Consider the following 24,617-nt stretch of genomic DNA (forward strand, 5'->3'; position numbering starts at 1 on the left):
TTAACTAATTCAATGAACAATGATAAAACTAAGAAGGAAATCTTGCTTATTCTGTCAAAGGTCAAAACACCAGTTTTGCTACGATAAGAGAAGAATTCAAAAATCATATGGGGTGCAGGGGCATACACCTGTAATCCCAGCAAGTTGGGAGGCTGAGGCAGGAGGATGGCAAGTTTGAAGCCACCCTCAGCAACTCAGCAAGGTCTTAAGCAACTTAGCAAGACCCTGTCTTAAAATAAAAAATAAAAAGGGCAAGGGATGTGGCTCCACAGTTAAGCACCTCTGGGTTCAATCCCCAGCATCAAAAAGAAAAAAATCAAAAATCCATAATTTCCCAATCTATACCACAAATATTAAATCAGAATGTTTAATGTGCACATAATCTAATCGCCAACTTCTTTCTACCATGAAACCTAAAACAGAGCTCAGTGGGTTCTGACTATAGTTACAGCAGAGATCTAACCAGGCCAAATTGGTACTTCTCAGTAACTGTAACAATACCCCCCAGATTTTCCAACTAGCACTGATACCCTGTGATTTCATCGTTTCCCCCAAAGATGGCTCATTAAATGTATGGGCAAAAAACAAGGAAATGTTAGGCCTCTGTAAAGCTTTACAAATAAATACATGCTCAAGTCAACGGAAAAAATTAAATCCTTTCCATACCATCTGTCTTGATTTTGTTTTACAAAACATGGTCCCTGAACTTGGGAGTCAAGTTAGAAAGGCAGCCCTGCTGAAAAGCAAGCCTCGGCCAAGTCCTTCCCCACATCTCCCCCAACAACCCAGAGCGCCACCGAAGTCTCCTTCTGTTTACACACAGTTAAAGGCACCGCAGAAAGGTTTCCTGGAAGGCCACGCAGCTGGCAGTGATAGAGTAGGACACACACTCGGGCGTCACTCTGCAGCCCAGGCCCTTCCTGCTACTAAAGTATGCCTTTAAGGTCAGAGAACCCTTAGGGTTATCAGTTGTTTGACAAATTCACAGACATAAAAGCAACTTGGTTTCCTCAATTCTTTGCTAGCAGTCACTATGGGAGGTATGTAAATCAATCTGCATATGTGCAAATCTACAAATTATGTTTAAAATGTGCCTGAACATCCTGTGTAGGGCACAAGACCTGCCACTTTCCTCTGCCTTTCTTCTCTATTCATCTCCACCTTTATCTTAAATTTATCAAAAGGAAATCTTGAAAGGTTTCATAGCATGAAAAAAAGAGCCTAACATTAATTTAAATCAATGAATACCTAACTGAGCACCCACAAACGTGCTCAGCATTGTGAAAAAGTAAAAGGATCATCAGATACAGCCTTAGGAAGGCAGTGTAGACCCAACCACAAACATCCATAATATTCGGTATGATGAATTCCATAAAAAATTAAGATTACTGTGATTACTATGAGAAATCAGTAACACAGGTGAAAACTTCCCAAAGAAAAGAGGACTAAGATAAAGGCAGAAGGCAATAATGTGTGGAAACAATTGCCAGGAAACTCAGTACAACATTCACTGAACACCTCTAAGAATGCATTGTGTGTATGAAGATGAATGAAGCCCAATTCCCTCAGTCCAGAGTGTGCTAAGTACTACAAGCCAAACCAAAGTGCCAGAATTCATTCATTGCACTTAAGAATGTTTACTAGGCACACATTGTTACAGATGTAAAGTAAGATGGTATCAGTCACTGTAATGTAACTGACATCAAAAGAGGTAGCGTCTGTGGTGTTTTTGTGAGTTGGATAGGACTTTATCAGCATAAGTGTAAGAGAAGATTGCTGAGATGTGACCTCAGCCAATTTGGCCAGAGAGCCACCTTTAAAATAAGTTCATACTACTGCTGATGCAGGAAACAGCATGAACAGAATTTAGAGGATCAGAGTCCTACGAACTTCAGCTGGAATACAGGATTAAGTGAAGAAAGTCAGAGAGAAAGCCAAAAGGGAGACCGAGAGCTGAAGGGAGACTTGAAGTGGAATCCCTGGAAATGCTTTCTTACCCAAAAGGGCAAAATATCATAAGGAAGACCCACGATCCCAAGAGCTCACAAAGGAAAACACTGTTTCTAGAACACACTACTCAGGAGTACACACGCTGTGCCATGGCCTGGTAATTCCTCTGGGGTCTGCAGGATACAGATCGTAGCAGTAAGGGACAAGTGGACCAACACCTGTGTGCAGGAACATGTTTATCCTCATCAAATCTAAAAGGACATCTAACCTACTGCAAAATCACAAATATATCAGTATTTTAGCTACAGTTTCTTCAGGCAGGTCAATGAGGTCTCTAAATAAATATATCTGCGGTTTATTTCATTTGAACCCCACTGAAATCTGTGTCTATTTAATCTGCATTTGAGAAATTAGCACGCCACTGGAAGTATATGAAGACAAGTGATGGTAACAAAAATCCAGTTTCTTAATAAAGTCACTACACAATCCACTTTCATCACTTAGAAAGTCAACAACAGGGAGGGAAAAAAAGGATCCAAAGAGAAAAAAAGAAGAACTTTTCCAATAACTTCTCTTATCAGTTTCTTTCATCTCCTTGGTCCTGTAAGCTGCCTGTACTTCAGCACCTCTAATAATAGCATTTATATCACACTTTAATAAGGACCAATGTATTTTAATCTATATTATTTCATTCAACAATTCAGCCACTCTTTAAGAGATAAGACAGAAAGGAAATGATTCATGTAAGGTCACTTAACATAGGGGAATCATGCAACAGTTAATAATGGAGTATAACCTGTCCATAATTGTGTAAAGGGGAAGAGATCTGCTCACACCCATAAAGAAAGCAGGATTACAGTTCCTAAACCTTTAACATCAATCTCTGGTATCTTTTAAAGGAAAAGACTAACTGTTTTTCTCTCCCAGTCAGCAGTTCTTGGAGTGCTTTCTACTGATGAGTGACTGAACATCAAATCACATTCCTAACTCTAGAGTTAATAAATACATGATACATAATGCACAGTCTGCACCCTTTCCAGCAAAGCCCATTGGAACTTTCTGTACTTCCAAAATGGATTACCACTCTTCTACTTCACTCATAATACAGCTGATGGTACCAAAGTCAGAAGTTTAAAAAACAGGCCCACAAAGTAGGTAAAGCGCTGGGCCAATATAAGGCCATGAAAGTCATGTGGTGGTTAAATTATTCACTATCAGCAACTGAAAATTTAATTGTCTCAATCAAAAGCTTATAGTCTATTAAAGCCTGACTCCTACGCCAAAGGTCAAGGGGAGAAGCTTCTTTAGTGGACCTAGGTCTCAGGCAGGGATAAAGTCATAAGGGATAGATGAAATCTGAGATTTAATTATTCTATTATATAAACATATAAAAATAACATATGTATATAAAATATATAATTAATATGTGTTCATATGTGTGTATATATTATTATGTATATTTATTTATATATTTTTTTACCACGCGGGAATCAAACTCGGGGACTCCTGAATGCATTCTCTACTATCAAAGACCCCATCCTCAACCATAACTAGCTTTATTTCCTAGTAATCCAGCAATAAATGAGTTGGGGGCATAGATCAGTGGTAGAGTGCTTCCCCAGCATGTGAGAGGCCTGGGGTTGGATCGCCGGGCCTAGCTTCCATCCTCAGCACTCAAAAACAAACAAACAAAAAAAGTAGCATCTTCTCAAAAGTACAAAAAAGAATAATCAAGAAAGAAAAAGTAAAGGAATGAAATAAAGAAATGGAGAACTAGAAGTGTGTTTCCTCTTTTAAATATAGCACGGTCTAGAATATCACATGAAAATGATCTTGTTAACCACTGAGTACTATACTGGTACAGGCAGCATAATCACAAATATTTGACTAATAAAATTATTATGAAGTTAACTAATAAAAATCTAAAATATTTCATGCTCTGGGCTTTCAAAAATACCATCAGTTTAACCCTTCCCCTTCTTCAATCGAGTTATTTTTAAGTCAATATAAAAAAATAGTTCTAATCTATTTCTGGAAACTATCATTTAAATGTAGTGAATACAGAAAGCCACATGCAATTGGATTGTAAGGCATTATCGTTCTGCATTTGATCCTGGATTTACTCAATCAGTGGGTTAAGCACCTGTGCCATCTATTACACTAAACAAACACATACATGTTTATGAAAAAGGGTTATCAAAGAGTCTTAACTAATATCCCTTTCGGGAAATATCAAAATACTTAAGTGAAAGGCATTTTAAAATTGATCAAACTACTAAACTATTTGTTAAATTTTCTAAGAATCTTAATTTAAATCCCAGTTTACAATATGCTTAGATGGTTGAAATCTCTTTTCAGACTAGAAACAATTACTATTAGACAAAAATTAAAAAAAAAAATTTTTGGAGGGGAGGAGGCAGTGCAGGGGACTGAACCCAGGGCCTCAGGCACGCTACATACATGCTCTATCACTGAGCTCTTCCCTCAGTCCTGAAATCAAACTTTTTAAAGTTATGAGCATAGAAAGTCAGTAAATTTAAAAACCAATTTTAAAAAAGTCTTTTTTCCCCCTGAACCATATACTCAAAGGCATTGGCATGGTTACACTGCATTTATTCTAATTCTTTTGAAAATAAAGACATTTTAGTTATTTTTTAATTGAATGGAAATGGAAAGAGTGCAGAACATCCTAATTCAGAGGTACCAAGTTACAGCTTTCCAATATGAAGTACTCCTGGTTAAAGTACAAATATTCTACATCCTTAAAAATATGTACATGTCACTCCAATTAAGATATTTTGCCAAAATAATCCACTGCAAAAGGTGCAAAATATCAAACTCTTGACTACAGTTTGATAAATTATGCTGAAAAGGAAAAGTTACTCAATTAATGAAGATCAAATAAAAACCCACAAGTGACATTATCCCTTTGAAAACAACCACACCTACATGCAGGCACACACACGTACAAATCAAATACTACCAAAGGTTTTTTTCCCCTCTAGTTTTCAAGAATGCTGGATTAGTCTAGTTCTGCGAATTATGCAAATGATAGCAAATATTAAACTCCCTCTGTATTTATGCTATTCTACTTCCATTTTTAAAACGTGCATCTCAAATCCCCAGATACCATCACCCACAAAAACCATCAACTATCCAACAGACTTTCAGTGTCACCATTTATTATTTATAGCATTAAATGGGGGAAGTGGCTCTGATGTCACCAACCCTACCCGTGGAATCACTGACTCAAACATTTTCACACTGGAGAAGACTGGCTAGGAAAACATTTTGCTAGGTTAAGTAGATTTTTTCACCTTTCCTTTCAACACCGGGGTAGAATTTGTTACTGTGTTAGCAGCGATACAAAGAAACTGTCAAGATTTCCACAGGAAGAAACGCTGTGCAAGTCAATTTGCTAAGGGAAAGACTTTCTCCCCACTCTCCAGAGTCCAGTCTGATTTCCCTGATGTTCAAATTGTCAGGTAATACCTACCATATTTTCCTCCTTCCACTATATCACCTACTAATTAGCAAATACCTCACTTTTACTAGCCACCATGTGTGTCCTGTTTCTAAAAACCCTTTCTGACTCCAAGTCCCAAGGCAAAAAAAAAAAAAAAAAAAAAAAAGGTTAGGGGTGTCACTGGACCAGGGATACTAGCCTGCTGGCTACTAAGAGTTTCTAACAGAAAAGGGATCGCGTCCCCAGAGGCCAAGGGTTCCCTCCCCCGTTTTTAAGAAGACCCGGTGGCAATGCTAATTCCCACCCCACCGCCGTTTCCCTAAGCAGCTCGGAAACGTAAAGTTACGGTCTCCCTTTCCTGGGGGATGGGATCGCAGTACCTGGGGCCTGGCTGTGCAAACACCCGCACCGCCGGGTAGGAAGCCCTTTGTCCGAGCGGCCTGACACCACGGGGGCCGGGAGGGAGGCCCCGTCTCCGCCACGGCCCGGGTCCCGGGCCGCCGACCCCGGCCCCGTGGGGCCTACCTCGGCATCCGCGCGGCCGCGGGTTGGAGCAGGGGCGCCGGGGGCCCGGCCGGGACGCCGGGGCCGAGGGCGCGGACCCTCTCCTCCGCCCCCTCCCACCATCTCCCCTGGCCTGACGGGGCTCGGAGCGCGGTGCGGGCCGGGCCGGGGACACACGGGGAGCCCCCTCCGCGGAGGGAGAGTGCGCGGCCAGCGCGCGTGCGACCACGGGCACGGCGCAAGCGAGCGAGGGCCGTCCGGGGGTGGGCCGGGCCGGCCGGGAGGGGGCGAGCCGCGGGCACCGGGGGGCCGGGCCGGGCGGGCTGCGAGCTCCAGGCGCCGGAGGCCGGCGCCGCGCCGCGGCGCAGGAAGGCGGGGGCGCCGCCTGGGCCGCGGCGGCGGGCCGGGCCGGGCCGGGCCGGGCTCGCGCCGGACGTTGGGTGGGCAGGCCCGCCCGGGCCGGACGGAAGAGCGGACGGTCCCGCGGGCCGCACTCACCATGAGCTCGATGGTCTTGTCCTCAATCACCGAGTCGGGCTCCATGGCGGCCCCGGCGGCCCCGCCTCGCTCTCCCCGCGCAGCAGCGAACGGCCCGGGCGGAGGAGGCGGCGGCGGAGGCGGCGATCGCACCCACTCTAGCTGCCAGCCCGCCCGGGCCGCCGGCAGCTCCGCCCTCCCCTCGGCGGACGCAGCACGCAGAGCGAGGACTACGGCTCCCAGCAGGCGCCGCGGGCGCGGGGCGCTGAGGGGGCGCAGCCCGCCCGGGGCCTCTCCCGCGGCCCGAGGCCGCCCGAGGCCGCAAGCTGTGCCGGGCCGCGAGCGCGGGCCGGGCGCACCTCGAGCACCGAGGGCCGGCTCGGGGCAGGCCTCGGCGCGCCGCGACTACATGTCCCAGCAGGCGCCGCGCGCGGCTCTGCTTCCGGCCGGGCTCTCCCGACTTCCTGCCGGCCGGGGCAGCCTGCACCGGGACGGAAACCCGGAGGCCGCGCCTCGTTCGTCAGAGGTCCTGCGTGCGCCCGGCTTCCGCACATGCGCGGTGGCTGCCTGCGGCCCCCGGCGCCGGGCGGCCGCCGGGCGTGCGCTCTTTCTGGTGGTAGGGTGGACGGTGGGGCTGATGCGTGCTGGGCGCCCTCGAAGGTGGAGGCCTGGGGCTCGGCCGTGCACCCCCGAGGCGGGCCGGAGCGCGAGGAGCTCGGCCGGGGCTCGCTGAGGGCGGCGTGCATCGAACGGGGAACGGGCGATTCCGTCGGGGAGAGGTCGCTGGAGTTGCGCGGCGCTGAGAGATGAGAGGGCCCGCGTGGACGGAGCCCTCCTACTCCCTCGTCCTGAAAGCGTTTTTAAGCCTCCATCCTCCGCTGGGCCCTGCGCTAAGCCCTGGGAATCGGCTCAGCACGACAGACGGCCCGGCTGTCGTGGGGACGCAGACTTTAGCCACGAGTAAGCGGTGCCCAGAGGGGACACAGCTGCAGACGCCTTCTGGGGAGCTCTGCCGCCATCGCACCAGGGCTGCCCGCGCCCTCCCCAAGCCACCCGCAGCGCCGGTGGTCGCGTGAGCCAGAATCTCGGGGCAGCCCGGGAGCTGTTAGGTGATGTGGAAGAGGGAGAGGGAGCGCGGGCTTGGCGCTGGAGTAGATGCTGTCAGGAAGTGGAGTCCTTCTAGGGTGGGACGACTGATGAATCTCATCTGCCCGAAGACAGTACTGAATTGACGCCAAAGCTGTAATTGGTGAAGAAGTGGCAGCCCCTGGAATTAGCCCGACCAGAGTATCTAGTCATTGTTTGTGATTTGGAAAATGTTCACGTTTTGTCTGTGTTCACACATGATTTTGAAGCGGTCTCGCTTTTGCCCTGATCTATAATGATCACAGAATGGCCCTATTTGAGGTTGATGTTCTGTGGAATTGTTTATGTTCCATAGGAGAACTCAGGTCCTCTCTGTGAGGGTTAGGCTCTTGTCTGGCAACATTACAACCCCACGGATTGTACCGGGCCAGCTCCCAAATGTCAAAGTGCTTTTCTCTTTATCAGGTGTTTCTAGGTGACCTGTCTGGACCTTGGGACATTAAATAGTAAAACAAGAAGGTTGATAAACGGTCGTTTCAGTTACCTACTGCAACGTAACAAACCACCCAGGACTCAGTAGCTTAGGGCAGCATTGGTTTATTTTTTACAACTGTGTGGGCTAACCAGGCCCAGCTGGGCCCACATGTTGTCAGCTGAGGTTACACATGGGCTGCAATCAGCTGGGATCTCGTTCAAAATGACTTCTTACCCTCTGGGGCTCTCTTTTCCACAAGGCTTCTTATCACTCAATCCTCTGTTTGGAGGCTAGAAAGAGGATAAACCCCAGTTAACAAATGCTTATCAAGCCTCTGGTTGCACCACACTTACTAATGGCTCATTGGCCTATGCAAGTCATGAGACCAAGTCCACAGTCAGTGTGGGAGGCTTCCACACAGGACGTGAGTACGGAGAGGCGGAGAGGCGTGGCTCATGGGGCTACGCCAGCGTGACAGCCAACCCACTGCAAAGGACAGGGCAGCTGCGCAGGCAGGAGGCACGTGCTGAGTGTGAGCCCCTCCCCCGTGGATGTTTATCTTAGACCATCTTATTTTAAAATTTGACAGTTTCACATTGTCTTAGTTGTGTATGGACACAGGGCCTTTATTTATTTATGTGGTGCTGAGGATCGAACCCAGTGCCCCACACATGCTGGCGAGCGCTCTCCCACTGAGCCACAACCCAGCCCCAGACAGTTTCACATTTCAAAATCCGCATTCCCAGCTTCTCTTCCAAAATTAGAATATCTGATTATTGGTGTGTTTTTGCAGTGCTAGGGACTGCACCAGGCAAGTGTCCCACCACTGAGCCACGCCCCAGCCCTGCCACTGTCTTCTTGACATGAGCTCTGTATTCCGTAGTTTTCCGAAGTTGCCACCCCTCCCTGTTGTCCTGTACCTGTGCCTTAGTCTTCTCTGTTGCTGTAACAATATCTGAGCCTGGGTGACCAATAAAGAAAAGAGGTGCGTTTAACTCATGGTTCTGAAGTCCAAGAGAATGGCACCAGCATCTGCTTGGCATCTGACGAAGGCCTTTCACGAAGGTCATGACATGACAGAGGGCATCACGTGGCACGAGAGCATAAGCCAGCCATGTGGCTTCCAACAAAGCCACTCCCTTGTCACCCATTATCCCATTAATCCATTGGTGAGGGCACAGCCCTCGTCACCAAGTCCCCTCTTAACAGCAAGGGGATTAAATTTCAACCTGGATTTTGGTGGGAACATTCAAACCGTAGCAATCCATATGCTTCTCTTACTTTAGTTTTGTTCCAAATCAATATAGATATTTGTGTTTGCCACCCTGGCATTAGAACTATAATGGAGCTTGACTCAAGGTTTCTGTCCTTTTATTAAAATCATACCCCCGACACTAAAAAGAAAAATGATGCTAATATTGGGCCCAATACCCAAGCTCCGTGGGATTGATGGCAGCAGTCTACACTAGCCCAGCCCATCTCCTCGCCCTCGCCTCTTCTGCAACAAAAACTCATGCACGTAGAGATTCTTGGTGCCTCAGACTTGACACCAGCTGGCGATGGATTGGGTCCTGGAGAAAGCAGAAGCCCGGGAGGCACGGTTCCCCTAGGGTTCCACGCAGCTCTGCGCCAGGGTCTGCAAAACATGCCAACGGTGCAGGGGTACAAGTCCCTGACCCTGAACCGAAACCCTGAGGGTCAGCTGTCACAGGATTCAAAATTATTTGTACAGCTTGGATTGTACAGAGGCAGAGTGATGTGTGTGCACTACGTCCAAGGTACCACTCCCAGGGGTCAAGGACAGCACTCCAGAAGCAAATACAGAATGTTCTGCAGCAGCTCGTGTGCCGTCCTGTTAGCTGTTTATAGCCTCAGCTCCAAGCCCTCCTTTCTCCCCACACTTTGAGATTGGGAGCAGGACCCCAGGAGTATGTCTCCTCCACCAGCCAACATGTGGTTCACCATCAGAAAAGGGCCGGGGAGGAACCCAGCAGAATGACCAGGCTTCTGGTCCCGCGTCTGGCACTTTCTTTTCCTTCTTGCTCTTTTGGCCCATGGCAGCAGACCACTTGCAGAACTGTCCCTGTCACATGCATGCACTCATGTGTGCGAGCTCCCTCTCTCTCACACATGTGACTGGGACATTCAAAATGAGCTTCCAGGCAAGTTCCTGACACCTCAGCAGCAGTTTCCTGCTTACCAGCCCCATCCTGTAGCACCTCAGCAAACTTCCACGTGCGGGGAGCCACGCCACCCTCTTTCCATAAAGGCAAGCGAGCTTGATATTCTAGGACCGTCAAGCAGCCCCGTGGAGAGGTCCACGGGGTAAGGAACTGGGACCACCTGCCAACAGCCAGCACCAACTTGCCAGACCTGCTAACAGGCCAGCTCTCCCTAGACCACAAGCCTCCAGATGACCACAGCCCCCTCAGCAATGGTTAACCAGCTTCCCACTACCACAGACAAGCGCCTGGGGTATGAACTTATGATGAGAAACAGGTTTGGGAGTTTGAGTTCACGGTCGCTGGTCCCATTGCTTTTGAGTACATCTCAGTGGTGAGCACTTGGTGGAGCAAACTGCTTACCTCAGGGCAGCTAAGAAACAAAGAAGAGACCAGGGTCCCACAGTCCCCTCCAGGGATGTGCCTCTATTGACCTAAGGTCTCCCACGAGGCCTTACCTCAAAGATCCTACCACCTCCCAGTAGCTAGGGTACAAGCCTTCAAAACATGGGCCTTTGGAGACATTCCAGATTCAAACCATAGCAACGCTCTTGACTTCTGGGAGACCCTGAGCCAGAACCAGCCTTTCCTGCATTCCTGACCCATGGAGATAGGCGAGATAACGTATGTTATTTTAAGCTGTGTGGGGACAAGCATTACGCAGCAACAGATAACTAATAGCACACCAGAAAAAGAACTAGTTATTCAAAATATTGAACTCGATGCTATCTCTCCTAATCAAAGCACCATGAACCTTGGCAGGGTTCTGTCTTTCCCTTTCCTATGAATACTGCCGAAGGCATTGATAAGGACGTCACTCAAAAATAGTACATTCTGACCTGTGATGAATTTTTTGAATTCAGATACAGTATGAAAAGGGAGGATGAGGGAGAGAGGTTTCATTTCTAGCTAAGATCAAGGAATGGAATTCTCTTGGGGAATTTGTGAAATCATAGTACGAATATTGGTGAGAAGTACTGAAGGTAGCAGCACCTTACCTCATCCATGTGACAAGGGTCCATGCTTTTATTCCTCTATCTGTAGAACCCAGAGATAAGATAGTTGTCATAAAATACAGATTTATTTGGCTTTTTCTGGTGGGGGGTAATTTGGCTGACTGATTTGACAGCGAGGACCAGCCTCACCAATAATGGACACTAGGTGAGTTACATCTTTAGTTTTACAATTTTTTAGGAAAATATATTTAGAGCACATTGGTAAAAACGTCATCAATTTATTGGCAAACGTTTTAAAATTAATGCTTGTATTTTCCTAGTTCTTTCTGCGCTTGGGTTAAATAAGCTACCTTCAGGGGCTGGGGCTGGGGCTTAGTGGTAGAGCACTTGCCTCGCATGTGTGAGGCATTGGGTTCGATCCTCAGCACCACTTAAGTAAATAAAATAAAGGTTAAAAAAGGATACCTTCAAATGGAAGAACAAAGGAAGGCACGTTAGGATAGAATATGCTGTGCCACAGAGTGTGTTCTTGTTTTGTGGTACTGAGAATCAAAGCTGGGTGATTTTCCACAGAGCTACCTCCCCAGGCCTTTTTATTTGTAATTTTGAGACAGGGTTTCACTAAGGTGCCCAGGCTAACCTTGAACTTGAGATCCTCTTGCCTCAGCCTCCCCAGTAGCTGGGATTACAGGTGGGTGCTACTGTGCCAGGCAGGGTTTGGGGTTTTGGTTTACAAGTAGTTGAACTTACCTGTCAAATATCACGAATTGGTCTCTCTGAGGCTGCTGTCTCACAACCAGTGCTGCATCTTGCAGCCAGGTGGCCAGGTAGGGAAGAGATGGCTATGAAGAGGGGACAGCAAGCATCAGCAAGAACTGTGGCCCAGCAGGACAGACTGAAGGAAACCTGGGTCTGTTCTCATTGCCGCTGACCTGGGTGAGGTGGGGGCTTTATCTCTAGGCTGGAGCCCCTTGTGGCAGAGCTAAACATGCACGCGTGGCCCGGGAGTCAGAAGCTGAAGGAGGCTCTCCAGGAAGCGAAGGAACTCAGTCCAGCTACAGCCCATCAGTAACAACGGACACGGGATGCAGAACAGATGCTTCACCTCCCGGCTCCAGATCCTGCCCACGAGTCTCTCGCCCCCCCGCCCAAGAGAAGAGGAACAGAATCCAGAGAAGTGTCACCCAGGGAAGGCAAGCTGGCATGCAACTAATTCCTACCCTCTGGAAACAGAACAGCTAAGCATGTGTCTTACTCACACCAAGTGCAGTCTAGGTCTGCTAACCCTTACCTTAGAGCCACGCCACTGGGTTTGGTGGTCTCTAATGTTGCTGGGGGGAACACATCCAGGGAAAGCTCGCTAGTTACTAATGACCTTCTTTCAGAAGCACTTTGTTCCTGCTCACTGTTCACTGGTTATTACTCAGTCACTTACACAAGGCACTCTTCTAGTGTGCTAGAAAAAGGCAAATGTAGCCAGGTATAGTGGTGCACACCTGTAATCCCAGCTACTAAGGAGGCTGAGGCAGGAGGATCACCAGTTCAAGGCCAGCCTCAGCAAATTACCAAGACCCTGTCTCAAAATAAATTTAAAAAATAAATGAAAAGGGCTGGAGATGTGGCTCATTGATAGAGCAGCCCTGGGTTCAATTCCTGGACTGCAAAAAGAAAAAAAGGGAAATGCAAGGCCCTGGGTTCTATTCCCAGCATTGCAAAAAAATAAGACAACAAGATAAAAAAAAAAAAAAAAAGAAAGAAAGAAATAGAGTTTGGTGAACACATAGGAATGTCTCTGCTATACAAGTATAATTCATTGTCATTTAATGGCTCTTTTGGTACCAGGGGTTGAACCCAGGGGCACTTAACCACTGAGCCCACCCCGACTTTAAAAAAAAAAAAGGATCACTAAGTTGCCAAGTTGCTTAGAGCCTTGCTAAGTTGCTGAGGCTGGCCTCGAACTTGCAATCCTCTTGCCTCAGCCTCCCTAGTCACTGGGTTTACAGGCATTCACCATCACACCCAGCTAATGAATCTTGATACCCAGCGTTGCTCTACCACTAACCTATATCCCCAACCCTTTTTAAACAATTTTTATGTTTTTAGTTATACATGTATGTATTTTGACATATCATACATACATGGAGTATAACGTCCCATTTTTGCGGTTGTACATGATGTGGAGTTACGCTGGTCATGCATTCATATATGAACATAGGCAAGTGATGTCCCATTCATCCTACAGTCAATCCCCAATGCTTTTTATTTTTTATTTTGAGACAGGGTCTAGCTGAGTTACCCAGGCTGGCCTAGAACTTCTGATTTTCCTGCCTCAGCCTCCCAAGTAGCTGAAAGTTGAAGCATGTGTCATACTGTACCGGCAAACTATTGTTCTTATATGAACAAGCTTTCTCACTACTAACATCTGTAAAAAGAAAACCTAAAAATGAATTTGATGCAGAATTTTGTCTTTAGCAACAAGCAAACATTCATGTACAGAAATATGCAAGTGATTTTTAATGATCCATCTCTTTAAAAAAGATGTAGTTCTGATAAAATTCTGTGCTTATGTTTAATCATCATGAAATTAATATACTTATTGTTTGACTAATTGTGTTTAACAGTAATTATAATGATAACAATCCAGTTAATATGTAGAGCTGATTATCACAGAAAATAAGCTTATAACAACATTCAGAAGAGAAATATGATAGTGTGATAATAAAAGGCTTCCAAATATCAACAACAAATATGTCCTAAGTTTGTCTCAATTTCCTTCATTAAAGCAAGCTGAAAAAATAGAATAAAATTCTTTGGTGAAAAGCAAAATGGAAATGGGCGTTCAGGGAGAAAAAATAATATAAAATTGGCACCTCTTAGAAAAGAGCTTTCCATGGGCATGTTAAAGAATGATGGCCAAGTGTTTTGGTCAGCTTTTTCACTGCTGCAACTAAAAGACCCAACCAGAACAATTGTAGAGAAGAAAAGTTTTGCGGGGAGCTCACAGTTTCAAAGGTCTCAATCCATAAACTGCAGGCAGGACATCATGGCAGAAGAGTGTGGTGAAGGGAAGCCGCTCACATGATCAGACAGCAGACAGACTCCACTCGCCAGATACAAAACAGATACCCCAGAAACGCGCCCCCAGTGACCCACCTCCTCCAGCCACACCCCACCTGCCTTCAGTCACCACTCCGTGAATCCTGTCAGGGGCTCAATTCACTGATTGGAAGGAGGCTCTCCTAACCCAATCATTTCTCCTCTAAACCTTCTTGCGTTGTCTCTCACACGAGCTTTGGGGAGACATCTGACATCCAAATCGTAGCACCTAAGCAGGTGCAAGGCCGTGGATTCCATCTCCAACGTTGGAAGGAGGGGAGAGGAGGGAGGGAGGGAGGAAGGACAGCCCATAAATTACTTTGTAACTTTATAGTTCCCTCTAAATTTTCTGGGATATAGTAACCTAAAAACAAGACCTCAATAGAAAGAGACAGCTGACCTCATGACCCTAGAGGCTAACATTTGATTAGACACCCCCCACCCGCATTGGACCACCCAGGCAACCAGCTGGCACCACAGACCCTGATGCAGGCCAAAACCCACAGCCAGACCAGGCCCCCTAACGGAAATAGGCTCTTGCTATTTCCCAGCCGAAGGAAGTGCTCACGTGATCACGCGCCTACTAAGAAGCCGCCCTTCAGCCCCGGGCCCACTCCGCCTGAGCGCCTGCGCTCGCCTCTGCTCTCTGCGCTCTTCCTCTCTTCGCCTAAACCTGATGCAGCCTTAAATTCTTTCCTGTGACCTGTCGAGAGCCTGGAAGGTCCAAGCAGAGGCCTCTCTGCCTCTGCAGAGGGCTCCTCGGACCCTCACACAGGCGACACAGCCTGATCACCAATTGGGGACCAAACAAATGGCCACTGAGAACACCGCGGGGACTTGGGTGCACTGTAAGAAAGACCCACGTGGGGACCACACTCACTGCCTGGCCTCTCACGCCACGTACTCCAAGGCTGGATCTCTGGGGTACTCTGGTGGCGGACCTCTGGGTCCCCTCCTTGGCCCTGGGTCCCCTCCTTGGCCCTCGGTCCTGATCGTCCCAGCACATCTTCCCAAAGCGCGCATCATTTCCTTCCATCTAAACTCTCCCTTACCAGAGACCAGCTTTGAGGCCCTAGTTGGGGTGCTCACACTGCCTCCTAGAAGAGTCCTTTAACCGTGGAACATTCCAGCACCCCGCCCCTGGTCCAGCATCCTCAACCCACACTGCAAGCAGGGGCTCCGGGTCCTTTCCAGGAGACAAGTCTTGTCCTGCAGCTCCTCTGGTGAATGACCCCGTTCCGCCCTCAGCAGACTGGCACCTCCCCAAGTGGACCATCCCAAGACTTAACCCTGGTATTGGTCTAATGCTCAGAAGGGGCTGCAGAAGACTTTTTTACAGTCTTTTTGCATTGCCCAGGCTGGTCTTGAATGCGTGGGCTCAGGAGACCCTCCTGCCTCGGCCTCCCAAATAGCTGAAACTATGGCTCACACCACTGCTCCCTGCGGAAGATCCTGGGGGAGGCAGGGATTGTTGGCAGGTGATGTGCCTCAGACTGGGGCCCTGCATTTGCAAAGAGGGGCTGCTATCACCTTTAGCAAGGGGAGACCAACTCACTTCTGCCAGCTTGGAATGTTCAAGGGGTCTAGGGCTAAATGTTTGGTTTGGGTTTTCTCTACTGGGACTGAACCCAGGAATGTTCCACCATGAAGCTACGCCCCCCCCCCCACTTTTTATTTTTTGAGATAAGTTCTCACTAAGTTGCCCAGGCTGGCCTTGAACTCGTGATCCTCCTGCCCCAGACTCCCCTGCTGCTGGGAGTACAGGTGAGCACGGCAGCCTGGCTGCATCTGTCTCTACACCTCCTATTTCACTTGCACCGTGTCCTCCTATTCCGTTTAGGTTGTCACAATTGAAAGGGTTTCCTTCTTGTTTAAGGCTGAAGAGTTCTCTGTGGTGTCCATGAACTGCACCCCTTCACCCATCCACCTGCTGACGGACACCCAGCTCGATTCCACAGCGGGCTGCTAAGAACATGAGCGTGGACGTCTTTGGCAAACCGATTTCTGGGCAGTTGGAAATACCCAGAAGTGGATTATTAGTTCAATGGTAGTCTTTTTATTTTATTTTATTTATTTGCAGTACTAGGGATTGAACCCAGGGCACTCTCCCACTGAGCTACATCCCCGATCCTTTTATTTTTTTCAATTTTGAGACAGAGTCTAGCCAAGTTGCCCAGGCTGGCCTTCAACTTGTAATCCTCCTGCCTCAGCCTCCCAAGACGCTGGGATCACAGGCGTCAGTGTCCTTCAAACTACTGGTGCTACTGTATGCACAAGCCAGGGTGACTCTCCTCAACTGTGTCCACTTCTGACTAACCGCAGAGCCAGACGTTAGTAATGGCCTGCTACCGCATACCAGGTGCTAGTGACAGGACACTTACCATGAGTGACAGGGTCCTTATTTGCCGTCTGAATTCCAAAGTCTCATCCTCAGAGTGTTTTTCTTAAGAGCATCACCAGTTCCAAGCGCCTTAAGTAGAGCTCCCTAAAGGCAGCCTGTGACGCGGAGTCTTCATGCCAGCATCTACTAAGTCCAGGCCCCCAGGGGAAACTGGGGAGGGAAAGGAGAGCGGGGTGGGGCACGCAAAGGGAGGGCACCCTCTCAAGCAGGTCCTCGGGAGGGGCTCCGCGGGGGCCACGGGTGGCTCAGAGTCCACCCTAACTGGCTGCCAGGGCTCTTAGCTCCCACTCCTGGGCTCAGGCTCTCCCCGGGGTGGGCAGAGGCACGGTCCCCAGCACTTCAGCCTCTGTGCCCGTGGCTAAGAGGCTGGAAGCCCAGGAGCAGGCCTGGGAAGGGAGGCCCAGTCACAGACTGGAAAGCAGAGGCTGCCACAGTGAGGAGTGGGGTGAGGAGCCACGGGAGAGGAGCCCGGCTGGGGGGCAGCTCAGTGCTGAGCACACACAAGGCCAGGGTTCAGTCCCCATCAGCCCTCAGCACCCACCAGTCCTCCTTCCTTCCTTCCTTCCCTGAGGCCCTGTCCACACCTCCAACCCTGGGGGAGCCCGATGCCACCCAGTTGGTGGGAGGAGACGCTCAGGTGGAGATGGGGCGCACGGAGACCGCAAGCCGGCCGAACCCCGACCGGCAGTCCTGAGGCCTGGCAGCTGGTGGAGTCCAGGGTGGGAGGCCGGGGCCTCCTGCTGCGTCTTGGACACGAAGCCTCCACAGCTGCTTTCACGGTGAGGGAGGGGGTCTGCAGCACCGGGCCGCGCGTGGGCTCGCAGTCAGCTTCGGCACAGGTGTGACGGTCACACGTCACTGGGCGGAACCCGTCACAGCTCGTTCTGCCCAGTCACTGCAGGGGCAGAAATGGGGAATCCAGGCGGCACATCTAGGGAGTACACGCCAGCTGCGGTTTGTCGGTCGGTCGGTTGGCAGCTCCGGGTGGACCCCAGGCTTCACGACCCCCTCTGAGCGACGACCCCAGCCCAGCTGTCCTTCCCCACAAGCTTTGAACTGCATGAGGAAAAGTTTATGTCACATGAGAAAGTAAAACTTGGTAACTAGACTTGACCAAATAATTTTGGAAAGACTGTGAGACTCTGGAGAGCTGTTTATCAGCAAGGCAGGGGCAAAAGACTTTACCTGGCACAGCCGTAGGGAGTTATGTGACGAGAAAAACCTGAGACGAGCCAAAATGCCTCACGGCGCAGTACCAGTTACGTAGCTCAGACGTTCACAGACTGGTGGCTTCTTCAGCCATTTAAAGCCATGCTTAGCGACGCAGTTAAACGTTCAGAACACAGGGCCGGGGCGTGGCCCAGGGTGACAAGGTCCTGGGTTCCATGTCCAGCACTGAACGAAAATCATAACATAATGTAAGTGACAAAGTCAGGATATGACGCTGTGACCCTCCTCTTACCTGGGTCACTATAAAGATCAGAATCCATCTAATAACTATCCTAATCATCCTCCTCCAGTCAGTCTGTGCCCCTCCGGCACAGGGTTTGCATGGCAGCTAGTCACTGTCCACAATCCAAAGCTGGAGTCCACCTTGTCTTCAGAGTACACTCTTCATCATGTCCATCTCTCTTTCTGGCCAAGCCTCTCTCCAGCTTGATTTTTCTCAATTACTCATCTCATACTCTTATTTTCAAGTCCATATCTCAGCCCAGACATATCCTTAGCTCCAGATGTGTGTGGACCAGTGACGTCCCTCCTGGATGTCTTCAGAGGGTCGCCTTACAGTATTTCGAACTTGACGTAGGGAAACCAAACTTTTTAAGTTCTCACTTTAAAAGTGAACTTCCTAATCCCAGCAGCTCGGGAGGCGGAGGTAGGAGGATTGCAAGTTCAAAGGCAGCCTCAGCAAAAGCAAGGCGCTAAACAACTCGGTGAGACCCTGAATAAAAATACAGAATAGGGCTGGGGAGGTGGCTCAGTGGTCGAGTGCCCCTGGGTTCAACCCCTGGTACCCCCCCAGAAAAAAACAAATTGACCCTCCAATTCCCCCCTTTCACAACATCAAATTTTGCCCTTTGCCAATCTTTTCTAACACAGCAAACGATACCTCTACCCACCCAGTCAGCAAAGCCAGAAATTCCAGGATCATTCTTCTGAGTGCCAGCTCATTCTTGACTTCCCCTTGCAGTTGGCTCTTCCTGGTCTCCCCAGTTCCTCACGACCTCACGATACACCAGTCTCTCAGCTCCCCTCTCTGACTGGCCTGTCCTCTGAGTGTACCCCGCTGACATTCCCAACAGAGATCAGATGGGGTCAGCTTGTTCCCTACGTCCCGAGCGGTAAGAAAGCTTGTCGCCGTGCTGGGTCAGCAGTTTCCCAGCCTGCTCCCTCTCCGTCTGAATTGGTGAGGCGTTCTGCAAACCCTCAAAGCCTCGTCAACCAGGTCATGGCACCCAGTCAAATGAATTCCTAATCATAAATTTCCAGGGGTTGTCAATGCGAGGACTGGTTTTCCAGCCCTGGAAGTGGACACTCTGTGTTTAACTAGACATTCATACTGATCAGACCTAGCACACACCCCTGGTGCCAGAGCCGAGACTGGGTCTCTCTGGCACTGCACCTTGCTACCCTCTGGGCACTTAGTTCAGCTAAAAATTCTCACTCCCTGTCCTCATGGAGCCTGAAATCTTCCAACAATTTCAAACCTTTGTGGACTATATACTTATGGGACATGATCTCAGTCCTTCTCAGCCAACCCCTTGAATTGCTAAGATCATGATGTCAACTGTCCCTCCCCTGAAATTCTTTCCTATTCTTCTCACTGCCCTGGGGGTACAGGTGTCTTAACCTGGCTTGCTCATTGGTCCTGACCGTCTCTCCAGCCTCATGACATTTCAACCATTTACCCTAAACTATGTCCCAATCTGTGAATACGTGTTGCTGGGCACACCCTAGCTTGTCCTCCAAGACTCAGTGCCACCTCCTCCGGGAAGTCCTCCCTGGTTCTCCCAGGCAACATCAGCCTGCACCAATGCTCAGCATTTCCAGATTTATTTCTCCACCGGGCAAACTTGTTGAAGATGGTGTCAGCGTCCTTCATTTCGGCATCTCCAGGACTTGGTGGAACCCTCTTAAGAGGGCTCAGTTAACGTGTGATGACTCATTTCCCAAGTCCCGCCCATCCCCTAATGCATTGTTCTCCAGGCTATCTCCTGAATTCTTGGAACCTGGGTCACCTTTCCTGCCCTTCCTGGCAGGCATGCTGGTGGCTCACTTGTTTGCACCCCCCCCCCCACAGTAATAAATGCTGTGTCCACGGTGCTGGCAGGAGATCACAGGCCACGTGACACAGTGACCCGCTTGTCCCTGCTGGTCAGAAGCCTTCCAGGTGACAGCCAGCTCAGGGCTGGGGGGAGCAGGGCCCTTCGTTGTTTCATGTGCCACAAATTCCTCTGGTGTTCCATGAGGCACATGAGCCCCTTCTCAGAGTGATATCTTCCAGTGCACAATATAAAGCACAATGATTACAAATGAAACCGATCAAAATAAACAGGTTATCAAAATATTGGAAAAATACATGCACACATCTACACTGTTTATATAAATGACACTTGTGATGTATAGGTATATATCTATTAAATGACAAGATCTAATGATATAGGTCTAGTAACAACAACTTAAACAATTTAAAAGTGAGGCTCAGAAATGATCTCTTGAGATACCTGTAGCCACTGCAATGTGGCAGGGAAGACCTGTGACTTCTGTTGGTGACACAGCTGCAGGGACTCCCAACACCCCTGGGGTTTGTGGCTCACATCCCAGTGGAAGGGGATGCTTACTCTCAGTTTGAAATCAGGAAAAATAACACATCTTTTGCCATCAAAGTACAAGGACACCCTAAATTCAGCCATGACCCCAGGTTAAGAACCCCTCAATGGTGGTTGAGAGGCATGGCAGACAAATCTCTTCAGAGATGACAGTGATGGCAATGGTCAGCTGTCTGTGTGACCCCCGACTGGCTTCCAGGCAGCTGGGTGATGGGGTGTAGTGGACACAGCACTGGTAGGAGGTCTAAGTTGGAATCGCACAGGTGTCACCGGTGTTGTGAGATTTGACCTGACCCTTGCCTTGCCCAGGGGTGGTTTCCCTCCTCTGGAGGGTGGGAATGGGGATTTTACTCACAGGTCATTGGGACGACTCAATGTGCCAACACAGAAAGTCCCGGAGGTTGGTGAAGGCTTGTTGGAAGGCAGTGGTATTGACGTCTACAGAGAACAGGCTGCACACCTTCTGTCCCCGCCATGCAAAACCCCAAAGGCCGACCTGCTATCTGGCATGGGTGGCCCGCGTGTGCTTGAAGGATAAACCCTTTCTTGCTGAGCAAAGGCAGGTAAGCGTGCCCTGCTTTGCCCCGTTCCCTCCACTCCAAAAGAACAACCCCAAACACAAGTGACCTTATTTGTTATTTTATTAGAAGCATATTTACATTCTCAGAGTTACCTTTGCAGAGAACATTTTACAAAAGTTTTATATAAACTTTGGAAACTACATAAAAATAGCTTCTATCCTTCATAAAGAGAAAATATAAGTTAGTCATATTTACTCTGCTAAAAATGGAGATACATTTCCGTCTGTCCCTTGCACAGAAAAAGTTAGCACAGGGCATGAGGAATACTGTGTGGGCCTTCTCAGCCACGGCTTTGCACACGGCCCATCTGTGAGGCTGGGAGGCCAGGCCAGCCGTCATTCAAAAAGGCACATGAGCGCTCTCAGGGCTTGGGCAGCAGTGAGCCGGCCGGCAGCGACTGCCAGAAGGACTAGGACAGCATGAATGACGAGGCAGAGGAGATGGCAGAAGACGTCTGCTGGATCACTACCCGGCATTTCACCAGCCCTCATTCTCAAGTCGGAGGGAATATTGTAAACAGTGCACCAAACACCCCTGGCTGACCACCGTCTGCGGCCTCTCCCGGGACCTGGCTCTCGGTTCTGTGGTCACCCTGCTGCCAGCTCACCTTTCCCCGCACCCAACCCCCAGGAGAACAGAGAGAGACAAGTGATTCGCTTGTCTCCTGTGTGAAACCTGAAAACCAACGCATCCGGGTCAAATACGGACGCAGCCAGCGGATGCTCGCTCACCTAGGAGAAGCCCTGCCTTCCTGGGCCCCGGGAGCTACTGATGGCGCAGTTAGGATCTGGGAACCTGTCCTCTTGTCCTGTTCCATGGCTGCCCCTTCCTTCCCAAGCATCCAGTCACCACCAGTGCTGAGACAACTTCCGGGGGCTGCTGGAACCCTCGCCTGAGCAGTAACAGAGGAGAAAGTCCTCTCTGGGTGTCCAGGAAAACAGTACCCAGACTCCACAAGCCATCTGGGCCCCCAGCGTCGTCCGGCTCGGGTGTTGGTGGCACCCGCGTCTTCCTGAAGAGGCCGGCCTTGGCGCACCTGGCTGGCTGCAGCAGCCAGACAAGGCGGGGGGGGGGGGGTCTGCCTCCTGGAGAAGAGGCTCGCTGGCCCGGCGGTCGCTCTACCCAGCTACGCACGCTCTGCCGCGGCTGGGCAGCGTCTGGAGGCAGGTCGAGTGACCTGGGGGCCGGGCCCCATGGAGGTTCAGGCCCTTGGCTCTGCCGTGTTCCCGGGGGAGGCATCCTGCCCCCACCCCGGCCTTTTCTCCTAGGAGCAGTCTAAGTGGCTGCCAGGCTTGGCTGAAACGCAAGGTGGCACTGGACACGGGCCCCGGTGGAGGAAAGAGCCTCCTGCAGACGGGGCTGCCAAGTCCTGTGCGGGAGGAGCCTGCGGGACCCCAGGAGGGGCAGGCGGGCAGTGCAGCCTGTGCCTTCTCGGGCCTCTGGTGCCAGCACGTTCCCTACCAACTCTTGGTGGCTGGGCCCAGGCAGCAGGCCCGTTCCACCCACGTGGGCACAAGAGGTCAGGGGCCAGCTGCGGGGCGCTCCGGGAGGGCCCGAGAGGTGGCCTGAAATGCCTGAGATCAGCGCCCCCGCCTTCCCCACCCTGCCCCCCACAAACACAGAGCTGGGGGGGGCCAGGGAACGGGGACACCCACACAGCTGGCCGCCGGCCTGGCGCTGCTGGGAAAGGAAAGGGGTGTCAGGGTTCCTGTCTGTCGCTGCAAGGAGTCACTGAAAGCCACCAGGAAGGGCTAGAGGGCTGAGCGTGGTGGCTTCGCTGGCAGAGCTTTGTGCCCACAGAGAATAAAACCGTTCTGGCAAACAGGAGGGGCCTGGAGGCCACGGCACCCACTCCTCCCGGCCTGACGCCACGGCCGATCACTTACGGCTTGGGAGGCAGGCCTCCATGAGGACACCAGCGGGCCAGGTGACACGCAGCTCCCGGCCCTCCAGGGGCAGGTGGGAGGCCAGGACCCGGGGCAGGCCTGACAGGCACAGGGGGCAAGGGCGCGGCTGGCGTGGAGCTGGCACAGGAGCAGGAGGGAGGGGGTCCTGAGTTACGCGTCACAGAGGACGGGAGCCCTGCAGGCCGCCGCAGCCCGGGCTCCTTAGGCAGTGTCCGCAGCGCCGCAGGAGGGGAGCCTGGAGGCCTGGCCGGGGCTGGCAGGGCTGGCGCACTCCGCCTCCTCGCCCAGCTTGAAGAACATCTCCTGCTCCCGCCTCTTCTGGTTCAGATCCTCTTCCAGAGCCTGGGGGACAGAAGGGAGGTGGCGGTCAGTGGCACCGGGCTGCAGCGCCCCTGCTGGCATGGCCTTCTCTGAAAGCCCCCTCCAGGCCCTCAGTGCCTGGTAACTAGGTCGGGCTCCTTCCCCCTCCAGAAGGTTCGTGCCACTCCTCCCTCTCGGGAGCTGCCCCCGGGCTGTGGGATACGGTCTGGGAAGGGACAGGGGAACCAGATGCACATCTCCTGGCAGAACAGTCAGATGCATCTCAAAAACCTCAAGTTAGAAGATGGAGAGCTACAGAGCAAGGTGGGCAGAGAGGGTGGCGTCGGGGACAGTGTCCACGCAGCGCACCCTTCCACAGACGTCCACGGGGCGCTTTCTCACAACCCTTTGAGGGCCGGAGTCTAACGACCTGTGTTAGGAGCCAGGGTCTCCGTGTGGCAGAACTCTCAGCTCTCCCTGGCACCTTGCCTGGACACACTGGACCCGACCGGAAAGACTTGTTGGGGCTTTCTGGTAATCTGCATTCCAGTCGGACAGGAAGTAGAGGACAGTGGAGGAGCACCTTGCTGTCGGAGCTCCCAGTTCTTCAGAGGAAACCGGAAGCTCAGATTTTTATGCAAAACCTTCACAAAGGTCGGCCACCTCCAAATCATAAGGTAAGTTACTGCTGCCCAAACGTCACATGTCCCAGGCTGCAGGTGTCAGCTGGCGACCTGTGCTCCAGGAATGCTCAGCGAACAGTGACGGATAATACTCTGGAGCGCAGGGTGGGTTAGTAACTCGCCCGAGATCCTACAGCCAGGACAGGTCAAGCATCCCTACTCCGAAAACCCCCAATCCAAAGTCACTCGAGAATTTGCAACTTTTTGGCGGAAATAAAGTTTGCCTTGCTCTGAAAATTTATGAGTGCCAGATTTGATACCGCAAATGGAAAATTCCACACCTGACCTCACATGATAGATGGGTTAAGGTCAAAAGTCTCGTATAAAACTACCCTCCCAGAGCGCGGGAGGGCACTTGCCTAGCATGCAGGAGGTCCTGGGTTCCGTTCCCAGCACTATGAAAAACAAGAACAAAAACAAAAATACCCCCAGATTACTTCTGGGCTCTGTGTGTAAGGTCCTCATCAAACATAAATGAACTCTGAGTATCTTGTGTTCAGTCTGGCGTCCTGTCCCCGGCACCTCGCGTTATGCACACGCAGATATTCCAAAACCTGAAAAAGTCTAAGATACCAAACACTTCTGGCCCTGAGCATCAGACACAGGATCCCCGACGTGTAATGGGGAAGCCAGAATGTCACCCGCATCGGTTCGGCTGCAAGGCCCGTGCTCTTGAGCACTAG

The 24,617-nt window shown here is 50.5% G+C and overlaps 2 protein-coding genes and 1 long non-coding RNA gene across 9 annotated transcripts in view; all 3 read right to left on the reverse strand.

Moving 5' to 3' along the window:
* Positions 1-6,764, reverse strand: part of Fbxw11 (F-box and WD repeat domain containing 11) — a 118,742-nt gene extending 111,978 nt beyond the window's left edge. For 3 of the 5 annotated variants that reach the window (XM_047554670.1, XM_047554669.1, XM_047554671.1), the window contains exon 1: positions 6,419-6,762. In XM_047554670.1, the coding sequence (XP_047410626.1) occupies positions 6,419-6,463 (45 nt within the window). In that variant the 5' untranslated portion in view covers positions 6,464-6,762. Of the gene's footprint in view, positions 1-6,418 lie in introns of all 5 variants that reach the window. The other 2 variants (XM_047554668.1, XM_047554672.1) reach the window with 2 other exon arrangements.
* A 1,309-nt stretch (positions 6,765-8,073) lies between these two features.
* LOC124986261 (uncharacterized) lies at positions 8,074-12,711 on the reverse strand. Its single transcript, XR_007109002.1, has 3 exons — positions 11,887-12,711; positions 11,179-11,218; positions 8,074-8,248 (listed from the first exon to the last, which is right to left on the reverse strand). It is a non-coding gene; the product is annotated as an uncharacterized LOC124986261 (long non-coding RNA).
* An 8,375-nt stretch (positions 12,712-21,086) lies between these two features.
* Stk10 (serine/threonine kinase 10) overlaps positions 21,087-24,617 on the reverse strand; it is a 123,875-nt gene continuing 120,344 nt past the window's right edge. For all 3 annotated transcript variants that reach the window (XM_047557000.1, XM_047557001.1, XM_047556999.1), the window contains exon 19: positions 21,087-23,293. In XM_047557000.1, coding sequence (XP_047412956.1) covers positions 23,153-23,293 — 141 coding nt within the window. In that variant the 3' untranslated portion in view covers positions 21,087-23,152. The remainder of the gene's footprint in view (positions 23,294-24,617) is intronic.

This window comes from Sciurus carolinensis, chromosome 6, assembly GCF_902686445.1.
Source record: "Sciurus carolinensis chromosome 6, mSciCar1.2, whole genome shotgun sequence".
Classification (NCBI taxonomy): Eukaryota; Metazoa; Chordata; class Mammalia; order Rodentia; family Sciuridae; genus Sciurus; species Sciurus carolinensis.